The 12,520-nt window shown below is 37.0% G+C and overlaps 1 protein-coding gene across 2 annotated transcripts in view; it reads left to right on the top strand.

Moving 5' to 3' along the window:
- Positions 1-12,520, top strand: part of DENND5B (DENN/MADD domain containing 5B) — a 234,482-nt gene that overhangs the window by 165,323 nt on the left and 56,639 nt on the right. For both annotated transcript variants that reach the window (XM_006895083.1, XM_006895082.1), the window contains 3 exons: positions 5,243-5,336; positions 10,052-10,183; positions 11,877-12,029. In XM_006895083.1, coding sequence (XP_006895145.1) covers positions 5,243-5,336; positions 10,052-10,183; positions 11,877-12,029 — 379 coding nt within the window. The remainder of the gene's footprint in view (positions 1-5,242; positions 5,337-10,051; positions 10,184-11,876; positions 12,030-12,520) is intronic.

Below are 12,520 nucleotides of genomic sequence, written 5' to 3'. Positions count from 1 at the left end.
TCTGATGCATAGCAAGTAATTGCAGACTGTGTCAGGCGCACCATAGTATCCAGACTGACGTTTTTGCTCTTCAGTACTTTGGAGAGGACCCTGACAACAGACTTTCCCAGTGCAATACATCTTTTAATTTCCTGGCTGTTAGTATGAAAAGTGTTGTTTGTAAAGCCAAGCAAACTGATGCTCAACACTCTCAATCTCTTCACCATCCGTACTGATGCTGCCAATCGGCTCATTGGTGAGAATCTTTGTTTTCTTGATGTTGAGCTTCAATCCATATTGAAGGCCGAAGTCCTTGAACTTCTGCAGCAAGCGCTTCAGGTCCTTCTAAGTTTCAGCAAGCAGGGTTGTGTCATCTTCATAACACAGATTGTTGATGAGTTTACCTCTAATTCTGATGACACACATCTCCTCTTATTCATTAGGCCACCAAAATGTTGTGTTTTCCAGAAATGGTTGAGATTTTCTGTTGGAATAGATTATTCATCAGTTTCTTCATATTTTTAATGTTTAATGTTAAATGTGTTAATTGTTAGTCATACTGATGTGGGTAAACTATTTTTAAGAATTTTCCTTTTTTTATAGCATAAGATTGTTCATTCATTCATTTGGCAAATATTAATGGAACTCCTGTAACTGTACTAAAAGCTGCAAGGTTAGCAGTGAATCAGACAATAAAGAACTTGTTTGAAAAGGTTTTAATGCAAGATTTTTGAAGGTACAAAGGCATGTTAGATAGTGATGATTTAGAAATGTAAGTAAGACAAGGAGTGGTTCTTGTTGATTATAATCAAGTCAGTGCTGACTGAAGAACTGCAGTAGAACTGCTCCATAGAATGTTCAAGGCTGAAAACTTTTGGAAGCAGATTACCAGGTCTGTCTTCTAAGGCACCTCTGGCTGTGTTCAGACCTGGAACCTTTTGGCTAGCAGTCAAGTGCTTGAACACTTGCATTACCTAGGGTGTGCTTAAAAAAAAACTGAACTGTTTTCAAAAAACCCCCAAAAAACCCTGAACTCAGAGCCATCAGGTCAATTCTGACTCATGGTGACCATATAGAACAGAATAAAACTGCCCCATGGTGTTTCCAAGACTTTTATATCATTATAAAAGCTGATGATCACATCTCTCTCTTATACAGAGTCTAGTGGTTTCAAACCGTTACTCTGCTGCTGAAGTTCTCAGGGAGAGCTTAAGAGGGACGATTTCAGTGGTAAAATATTTCAGCCATATTGTCTTGTTTTTAATCTTAAATAAAATCTCCAGGTTTCCTATTTTTACCCTTAGCATCAAGTATTACATTTTCAAGTGGATTATAGACTAAAAGAGAAAAGGTCTCAGAACTAATTACTGGGTAAAGGAATTTATATAATCAACCATGGTAGTCAGCCTATATAAATGGTTGATGAACTGTTGATAGAATTTAATTTACTTTTTACCAAAGAGAAACAAATAGACAGGCTTTAGGAACTGTGATGATCTTTAATAAAATGTTGTTTTGTTAATGGGTTTCATAATGCAAAGGTAACTAATTATATTACAAGACCAGGAATGTCTGGGCTTCATAGTCATTTTCTTAAGCAAGTATTCATTTCCCTGTTTTGAAAATAAAGTAGGGTGTTTTATCCAACAAAGTTCTATTAGGTAAGCTAATATTTATCCTTGCTCTTTCAAACTTTTTTGGCTTCTGAGTTTCTAATCTGCTTTATGTTTACTGTTTATTTGGACTGCTCTGTTCAGTGGTTCCAGTTTTTTAAATCCCTTTTATACTCTTTCACTGACATTCTTTGTTACATGACTATTGATTGCTAAAACCTCCATGTCAAGGATCTGTACGTAAGTCTTTGTTATTTATGTTTGTTATTTATATTTCATTCTTCTTTATTATGTGTTCACAAGATGGAGTTTGTATACTATTTTGGTCTTAATATCTTTTTTCTGAGCTCTCCTTTTCTGTCACCCCAGTACTATTCATTACCATTTTTAAAGTCTTAAGTTTATTCTTTGCTTTATGGACTTTTTTTTTTTTTTTCTTTATGGACATTTTTAATGTGTTCTACCCGACAACTCTCTACAGTCAAATCTTTTGTACATTTTTTTATTTAAATCTAGTCTCTATTTAAGCCACTTCACAGAGTATTTATCATTTTTGTTACCATTTTCACTCTACCATTTAAAAATTATATTTAGTATTCTATTAAGTAGCAGGCTGAGAGGGAATTCAAAATCCTGAAATGAAGAAATGCCAAGATTATTTTAAAAGCAATCAACGAAGTGTGCAGATTTTAATTTTTGTGTGAACTGGATACTTTATAAATAAAAATAAAAGGGAAATATAATAAAGTGTTATAAATAATGAAGGGACTGGAGAGTATTATGCTAAGTGAACTCAGTCCCATAAGGACTGTATAATAATACTATATAAGACCATTATTGTAGAATGAGTATGGGGATCCAAGAGGGGAGGGAGCAGAGGGGTGAGGATAGTTGGTGGGGCTTGGTTAATCATAGGGTCACACAATTTGATGGGGGTGGTAAAGGAAATGGGAAAGATCTGGTGTGAAAAACCACATATATCAGTTTTGTAAATAAACCAGTATAAATTTTTTTTAAATAAAAAAAAAAGAATGAAGACTTTCCCCAAATAGGAAGGATACTAATTTCTTTTAAAGTTATGCTTAGGTCTGTAGTGTCAGGGATATACCCTCATAAATATTCTTAGAATATTGCTGTAAATACATAGTTCATGGGAGTGATAAGTAAAGGGCTGAGAGGTATTTTACAGGCTTTTTATTTAAACTCATGTATTCTCAGTAGAAAACTTGGTGATAGAGTAAATTTTAAAACTATTCACAAGCAACTCGACGGCACTTAGCAACAACATTCATAATCTCATCACCATGAGATGTTAACATTTTGGTGTTACGCTCCTCCATTGTGTTGATCTTGTCTCTGTATATGTGCATGTGTACGTCCACATTTTCTGATTTTTTTGTGGGTTTTTTTTAAATAGTCTGAGGTAGTATTTACATTTTTTAAGTTGTTCTTTGTTTATTGGTTTACATACAATCATTTCACATTTTCTGTTTTATAAAATTAGACTATTACACTCTTGTATCTTGCTTTTGTATTCAGTGTTATATCATTAGCACTCTTCATAATATCTGTGTCCTTAGAAATTTTGTCCTTTTAATGGCTATGCTGCTGCTTTGTAAGCTTTCTACCTTGGCGACGTACGTGAGACAGTAGTAAAAGATGACATGTGTGGCGAGCTTCCCTCTGCCTGTGGTGGTTAAGGTTATGTGTCAACTTGACTGGGCTGTGATTCTCTGATGATGATGTCATCTTCCATGTAGTGATCTGGTGTGATCATACTCCATTTTCACATATTGCCAATTTCACAATACGACTTAGTTTTTGGAACCTAGCCATGCCAGTCAGTAGGGAGAGCGTTTACATGAAGCATGCAAATGGATTAAAAGACTTGTCCTAATTTCAGGAACATTTAAATGCTGAAAGGCAGTAGTATTTCTTTTAAGTCCCATATAGCACTTAGGACAGACCTTTCTGTATAAGGCACCATAGAAGGAGCCCTGGTACCATCCTGTGATGGTTAAGTCTTAGCTACTAACCAGATGGTTGGCAATTCAGACTTACCCAGCCACTTTGTGTGAAGAAGACTTGGCATCTATTACATAAAGAATTATGGCCAAGAAAACTTTGTAGGGCATTTCTATTCTGCTGCATGGAGTCACTCACTGTTAGTTAGATATTTTTAACTAATTGTTGAACCATTATTGTTGGAAAGCAAAGAGTCAGAAACTAGCACTGATTTTAAGAATTTAAAAGCAGAACCTGGTCTGTTAGAAGAAAATGGTATCATTAAACGTCAGAGGGAGGAGTTGAGGCTTAGCCATTGTTTTATAGACCATTGAAAAGAGTTTGTATTTTATTTTTCTTCTTATTTAAATCTGTAACCTTTCGGTAATACTTTATAGTTGTCATTGTCTAAGTCCTTCACATCACTGGTTAGATTTATTGTGAGCTATCTTTTTCTCTTAGATGCTACTATAAAATGGAATTGTTTCCTTAATTTTCCTTTAAGTTTTTTCATTGCTAGTATATAGAACCCCGAATGAGTTTTGTTCATTGACTTTGTACCACTCAACTCATGGCTGTCAAATCGGAACTGACTCATAGCTGATCCTCCATTGGATTTCTCAGACTGTAAATTGCATGGGAGAAGATTGCCCATCTTCCTTCTGTGGAACAGCCGGTGGGTTTAATCCATCTGACTTTGGGTTGGTAGTACGACTTTTTACGCATTAGGGCACACAATGGAGAATATTCTCCAAATTCATAGCATAGAATTATTGAATTTTAGCATTAAGTACTTATATAAGGGAACTCGGGTGGCCTAGTGGTAAGAAGTTGTGCTGTGATCCCAAAGGCACACAGTGTGAACCCACCATCTACACTGTGGGAGAAGGATGGGTGACCTCCTGTGAAATTTATTACCTTTAAAAACCTGCTGGAGAGTCAGCTATGAGTTGGTTCTGACTTAATGGCACATAGCAATAACAAAAACATACTTACATAGGTTTTAAGAATATTCTCCTTTGTGTTAAAGGAATATTCTCTCCTAATATTTTGAGCAAGTCAAGACTTCCTAGTATAATCAAGAACTAACTTGTCTAAGATCTGACAAAAGTTTAATAGCAACTGTGCAGTTTTCGAACCTCAATTTAAAAAAACTTTATTGAAGTGGTGATAGTTGTACAACTGTTAATATAGTAAAAACACCGTAGACTTAAATACTTTAAATGGCTAAATTATAGGATATGTGAATCATAGCTTAGTAAAGCTCTCACAAATGCAAAGAACAAAGCAGTAAATTCTGTCGTTCTTTTGTGCTGAACAGGTCATTCTTTCTGTTTGTTTTGTCTTTTTAATTGTGTTTTTAGTGAAAGTTTATAGAAAGGTTCATTCATTCATTGATACATATCTTTCCTCACTTCTCTTCCCCCAGTTCACTTTGTAATGCACATCTCGTTCCATATTGTTAATTGTCGTATATACATAACGCCTAATCATCCAGTCCTTTCATTCACCTATTTCAGTGCAGTGTTCATTAGCCATCCACTCTTTTCCTGTTCTCCAACACCCCCCATTTCTTTTTGTTTTTAATAAAAGTGACTTCATTATGTGTTTTAACTTGCACCTTCTTTGATGTGTTTGTTTTTCAGTCGGTGGGTAAGTCGGAGTGCCACCACGCAGCGCAGGAAGGAACGCCTTCGCCAGCACTCTGAGCACATTGGACTTGACAATGACTTGAGGGAGGTATGTGGCCTGCCTTCCTAGGAGGCCTTGACATCGAAAGCCATGACCTGGGCTTGCTTACTCCAGCCGGTGTTCTGTCCTTGTGTAGCTTCCCTTTTTTAAAAAATATGACCCCATTGTATTTTAAATTATGAGTCTCTTTTTTACTGGCCTATCGCAGAGAACACCTCTTTTGTCAATTTCATTTCAGCACATCTGAAACAGGTCTTTCTGTGTACCACAGCACATTTCATAAACGTTTTTGAATGCTGCATAATTTAAGCATTAACATCAGCCTATTTAGGTAACTTATTATGATTAAACTATTCTTCAAACTGATACATGTCTTTTATTTTTCTGAAAATATATTTAACTGTTCTTTGTTCTTGACTTTCTGATCACTTGGAAACGTATTTTGAAAACTTTTCTTTAGGTTAAGATCATCCTTTATAAGATGCTTTATTTGTACTATTTGAAAATAAAAGTGTAATTATATATTTGAATACTTATAGCTACATTTTATTTGTGGCCAAAAGAAAAATGCAGTCACAAGATATTTTTAACAATTTTTTGAAGCTCAAATGTGTAGAAATAAAGCAGAAAATGTCATTTCAAATATTTGATGTTTTTGTTAATGTATTCATCCATTTGTATGATTTTAAGCATTTTCTTGAGAACCAAAACATAACCTGTTCAGTGCCTTTCTTTGTGCTGCCATGTTCTCTTCCCTCCCTATTTGCTGTAACTTTATCATATGCATGCTTGTTTTGCTTGTTTCTTTCTCCCTGTCCCTTTCTTTTTTGCTTCTCTGTCATTGGCACATCTCCACCCTCTTAGCCTTCCGGGAAACTCTTGGTCTGTCAGAACTCCATGGCATTCTGGGAGTGGGATCAGGGCCCACCTCCTCCCGCACGACCTCCTAAAAAATCCTTCTCTGAGTGCTGCCTGGTATGTTCTTTGCCTGAAAGTGCTTTTCCAGATGTTCCTGAATCTTGTCTTTGTGTTACTTGAATTTTACACATGTGTGAATACACGTAGGTCTAGACTGCCTCATATCACCTTGTGATGTGCTTCCTTACTGTCTTCATAACTCCACTTCCTCTTGTATTTGATACCTTTTTGTGATTGTGTGTGCAGTGTAAGTTGTAAAGAAAAGTTTGAAGAAGTAATTTATCTTCAAATTACTGTTCTTTTGTTGAATTTTTATCTCCACAACATTTTCATTTATCCTTTGTAGTCTGTGTAACGTGGCCAGAATATCCAGTCAGTAGCCATGGAATCTTAGTTCTAAGAGGAGACATTGTAGTTATTTTCTCCAGCTTGGTATCATGTCACTAAAGTCTCAGGCTAGGACTCCTGCCTTCCAGGTTCATATTCCTCTCACTAATACTACATGCCAAGTTGCACTAAAAGACTATTTACCTCAGGGCGAGAATAACTTGAGATTCGTGGACATTTTTTCCATTACAACCTATTTCATAAAATTAGTTAACTTTATAATAGTATTCATAAGTCATTCCTAGTTAAAGAAATAAGGGGTTTATTAGAAAATTCATTTAGAGACTGTTATTAAAGAACCATTAGTTCTTTATGTATTGAGCAATAGGATACCTTTTCAAAGGTAGTTTCCGATGGCTCACTGCTTTTGTTTTTGACAGAAATGAAGACAAGTATCATAGAAACTTCAGAATAAATCTGAGTTGCTTCCCTCTGTAGGGAAACATACATTGTTATAAAAACATCTTGTGAAAAGTTTCTCATTTCCATTTTTCATCTTACAATACACCTTTTCCTCCATCTGCCTCAGAGCAACTCAGATTTTTTAAAGCTTTGCTCTGATTTTGATATACCAGGGCATAAGGCATTCTCACCTGTTGCTTTGTGGCATGGGCTTGTGCCACACTCTAAATATTACTGGTTCTGTGGCCCCAGCAGGCTTCCTTAGAAGATTTTGCACAAGGTTTTTTGCACCTGTGTGCAGTAGGGGTGCAACAGATATGGCCATTAAGAGGTTAAGAGCAGCATACCTATTCATTTATAAAATAGAATGTAAACTTTTGACACATTTTAATTTTAATCTAGTTACTTTTTAAAGTTGTTTATTCATATATTCAGCAAAAAGAGAACTGCTAGAGTTTTCATCCCAGCTTTTACCTATGAGCCTCATTCTTTTTTCCTCTAGCCAGTGTATTTATTCATAAATCAAGTTTAATACTATGTGCCATCAAGTCACCTGCAATCCTTAGTGACCCTATGGACGGCAGAACCTTTCCATGTTCTGAGCCAGTCTCACTAGTTCTGACACACCAACCCTATTGCTCCAATCACTGTATCAGTCCTTTTCATCCGGGGTCTTCCTCTCCTGTGCGGTCCCTCAACCCTTCCAAGCATGATGGCCTTGTCCAAGGACTGGTCTTTCCTGGTCACATGCCCAAAGTATGTGAGAGAGAGCTTAAAAATCCTAGCCCCCAAGCTAGTTTTTTCCCCCTCCCTTAAGTCTTAAGTTTTATAGTGGTTCCTCTTACATTCTTTCTTTGCACAGGTTCAGAAGATAAGAAGAAAATAAAACCCAGTTAACATTTGTTTTTATAATTTTCAAGTAAAGTTAGCATAACTTGAAGCTATAAGAAATGAAAATATTATAGATCTAACGTAGGGACCCTACTTTGTATCTCAGGTTGATTTTTATAATACTTCTAATTTCTTAATTTTACTTACCTGAAAACTAATACTCAATAGGTTACCATTGGCTTTATTACATTTCATTTCCCTATAGGAGGGAGTTACCCCTCCTCAATTTTCTCTTTTCTTAACCTTCTAAAAAAATGATTGGAATCAGAAGAAAGTATGCAAGCAGCTCTGGTGGCCTAGTGGCATGAAGCTGCACTGCAATCCCACAGGTACACGGTTTGAATCCACCAGATGCTTTGATGTAGAAAGAGGGGCAATCTCCTCCTATACTAGTCAGATCTGATTTGACTGTACACACACACCAAAAAATAAGATTAAAAAAATTTAAAAGAAGTATGCGTGCCATCCATGGCAGTTGAGTTGATTCCAACATAAAAGAAAGAGTTTAGAAAACTGCAGTTTCCAAGACTGTAAATCTGTACAGGAACAGACTGCATCATTATTCTTTCATGAAATGAAAGGTGGATTAAACTATTGAACAGTTGGTTAGCAGCCCAATGTTTGGTGCACTAGAGCTCCTTGAAAGTAGACATAAGTGTTATAGACACTAAATGGTTGGCAGAGTCCATTTGCTTTTCAAAGCTGTCCTTGCAATCTTATAAATTGGAACAGAAAGAGATCCAATCCTGCTGTTCATCCAGAACATTGGGTAGCGGGTAACACTGATTAGTAGAGGTCTTAATCGTTGGGATTTTTTTTTCATCTGTACAAAATTCAGCAGACTTCTTTTCTTCCTAAAGTAAAATATATAATCTACTTTTTATTTAAAGGACAAAGAATTTTACACATCCACTCTTAAAATATCAAGTTCTCCCTGCAAAACACACAAAGTTTCACATATTTGCTGGGAGAGTATGCTCTAATAAAACTTCTAACTTTACCATTTTAAAGAAGTTGGTCTCTCAGTGTAAGTAGTACAAATGGTTAGGCCATTAACCAAAAGGTTGGTGGTTTGAACTTGCCTTGCTACTCCACGAGAGAAAGACCAAGTGAACTGCTCTCCTAATGATTACAGCCTACAATGCCTTATGGGACAGTTCAGCTTGTGACATGGGGTCACTGTGAGTTGGAATTGGCTTGATAGCGCCCAACAACAGTCTCTAAATATGGTACCAAGATGCTTGGACTATTTGGGGATTCTACTCTGAAGCAAACAAGTTGTATAGATGAGGTTTTACAGTTAGCATAGAAAGGAAAGTATATTGATTCCCCCCACCCCATGGAAATTTACTAACCAAATTTCAAAGACTATTGAGCTGAGTTTCTGCAGTTCACTCAGGGCTATCACAGACTCCGAATGTAATTCTGTGAACCCATCTTTTGATAGTAAAACAAAACAAAAAAGTTAAACATCACAAAAATTAGAGGCATCCTACATCTGGAGCATATCTTGATTTCCATCATGAGCCTTTTTTGGTAAAGTAAATGGACATGTTTTATGCCCATTTTACAAATATTCTGCAGTGCACAAGGGTTAGTTAAAGTCTCAAAACTAGTTACAACCATATTCTAGAGCTGCTGGTTTTAATATTGTAACATGAGTAAAGTGTTGGGTTGAAGAGCACACTGCCCAATACATAGGGAGTCTGTGGGGCAAAAAGTGGCAGAAACCAGTGATCTGAGAACTAGTTTCAGCAGAAGCTTGTAATCTAGCCACCTAAATTTTTGCCACAACCATAGTCTCACCTAATTGCAGTCTTGGGTGTTCACAGTCAAGCACTAAACTAAGATGAAACTTCATTCGATATTAACTGTAAATCTGTCATGTGCATTTAAACATGTTTACCCTGTATCTTGTTTTGAATGAATTCTAACCTGGTAGGGGTTTTGTCACTCTCATTTTCACAGGAACTTAATAGATTGTGGGTAAGGTATGTGTGCATCCTTTGCATTTTGGTGAGGAAATTTTTACTTACTGCACAAATACACTTCTCACTAAATGCCTTTTCGCACCTGGTTTTGTTTTTGTGCTTGTTTATGAAAGCTTATGTTAATGTAAATAGTATCTGATATCTATGCATTAAAAATGTTCTTTACTTTTCCAGAAATACATGCAAGAGGCTCGAAGTTTAGGAAAAAACCTGAGACAACCCAAATTGTCAGACCTGTCTCCTGCTGTGATTGCACAGACCAACTGGAAGTTTGTAGAAGGTTTATTAAAAGAATGTAGAATGAAGGTATGTATTAATGCTGTAAGGCACCTGGGTGCCTTTGTGTTTGCATCATTGTGGGACTAAGATGAGCAGTGTTAAGTCCAATCTGAGCATGTTGCTTCCCCAGAAGAAGTTCTTTTTCCTGTGCGTTAGACCTCCGGTGCCCTCTTCCTGAGTACATGCCCTACATGGACTTTATTGACCATAGATTCAGGGACACGGGAGCTGTGGCTTTTTCTCACTTTTCCCATCACTCGTCTCCTCTTGTTGAAGTCCTAGTCATAAGCTATGTCAAGAAGGTTTTCATCTTATATAAGAGCCTACACATTTTCTGTGTCTCTTCTATTAGTATCTGTTGCACAGCAGTCTCTTCTCAGATACCTGTTTATTGGAGGTAGCAGTATATAGTGACAAAATGTAAAATAGCATTTTAACAAGTAATTTTGTATCTGACATTTACTGCTTGAGTACATAATAAATAAACTATTTCACCATCAGGTTGGAGTGGTGAATCACACAGACATGTTCCCTAATTTTACTAAAGCAGCTAGATACTATCTCACTTTACATTTTATGAGACTTTTTTTTTAAGAAGAAGAAGCTGCCAAGGTTAATGCAAATTGACTTATTTCAAACTGATTTCCATTTCCTTTTTACTTTCTGGTGCATTCTCATGAGCACGGAAGAGAGAAAAGAGGAAGGAAAAAAGAGGTCTAAATACTCACAAATTAGAAAACTCCCCCCCCCAAGCTAATGCTTGTCCTATTAATTATGGTTTTACCTAAATGCATCTGAAATTTATCCCAGATATCTTTAGCATGCTGAAAGCAGTGGGAAAGCAGAGCGTGTTGTTTGGGGTGTTTTTTGGGGGATGTGTGTTTTTATTTAAAATAAAATGTTTATTTTATACTGGTTTACTTACAAAGTTCATATACATTGTTTTCACACCAGATCTTTCCCCTTTCCTTTACCCGCCCTCCCTCCACCCATCGAATTGTGTGACCCTATGATAACCACCCCACCCCTCACCCCACCCATCCTCCAGATTAATTTTCTTTACCTGGTGTTATTCCACAGTGGATAAACAAAAACAAGGAAGACGTTCAATGAAATGAACTGGCACAGTGCCTACAACAATGAGTTTAGGCACAGCAGAGGCTGTGAGGATGGCACAGGCTCAGGCTGGGTTTTGTTTGGTTGTGTGGAGGCCCTCTGTGGATCAAAGCCAACTCAGCAGTGCCTAACAACAGCAAAGCCAAGTCAGTAATGTGAATATTGTTACACCTGGCATTTTTTTCAGCATGAGGACTCTTTACAAATATTATCTTCTTTGGTTGTAGGTGTTGTGTGCCATTGAGTCAGAACCAACTTTACGAAGCAGTAAATTGCATAGGAGGAGATTTCCCATCCTTCTCTTGCAGAGCCCCTGATGGATTCGAACCACGTACCTGTGGCTTGACAGTGAATCTCCTTACAGCTCAGCCACCAGAGCTCCCTTCTCTTTTTAGTGGCCCTCTATTTCCTTTACAAAATAGTAGGTAAATGATAGTACTTCAGTTAGTTCATTGCAAAGATTAAGACACTTTTCCCAGGGTGATTAAAACTCTGCATTAGAAGTACAATGAGGAGATCCCAAGTTCCCTAATCCAATAATTGACAAGTTGGTTTGGGGTTTCACTCCTGGGATAATGTTTGTGACCACACATGGTGTTTTCAGACAAAACGCATGTTGGTGGAGAAGATGGGACATGAAGCAGTAGAGCTGGGTCATGGAGAAGCAAACATAACCGGCCTAGAGGAGAACACCTTGATCGCCAGCCTCTGTGACCTGCTGGAAAGGATATGGAGCCACGGCCTGCAGATCAAGCAGGTAAAAGGCTTCAAGAGGCCCAGGTGACATGGCCAGTTAGGAACCCTGGTAAGGAGTAAACATGGAGAAAAGAAAATCATAAAAAAGATGTAAACATTGGGTAATGCATTCCTTAGTCACAGACAATAAGAATTTTAATTCAAGAAACGGAAAACATAACCTGTGGCTAATAAGTGGGACTTTTTTTTTTTTTATCTTTCCTGGTAAACGCAACACAGAATAAAAGGAAACACATTTCTCTACAGAGGCTGTATCCCCTATACTTTCCACTCTGCTCAGTGTGCTTTTTCACTGTCTAAGGGGAAACCCTTTAGCCAGAATTAACATTTCTTTACTATTTTGTTACCTTGAGTTTTCACCTTATTTCCATTCAGAGTGGAAAATAATTCAGGTGTTACCTTTGCTTTTGTTTCTCTAGTCTCCACTTCAGATTTATCCCCATCTCTCTGGTTCATGTGTATTTTGTTACTCCTCTTGACTCTTTCCTCCTC

Source organism: Elephantulus edwardii, unplaced genomic scaffold (assembly GCF_000299155.1).
Source record: "Elephantulus edwardii isolate Elephantulus edwardi_28Jun2011 unplaced genomic scaffold, EleEdw1.0 scaffold00157, whole genome shotgun sequence".
Classification (NCBI taxonomy): Eukaryota; Metazoa; Chordata; class Mammalia; order Macroscelidea; family Macroscelididae; genus Elephantulus; species Elephantulus edwardii.
Note: the sequence above shows the minus strand (reverse complement) of the source record. Positions and strands in the feature narration are given on the sequence as shown.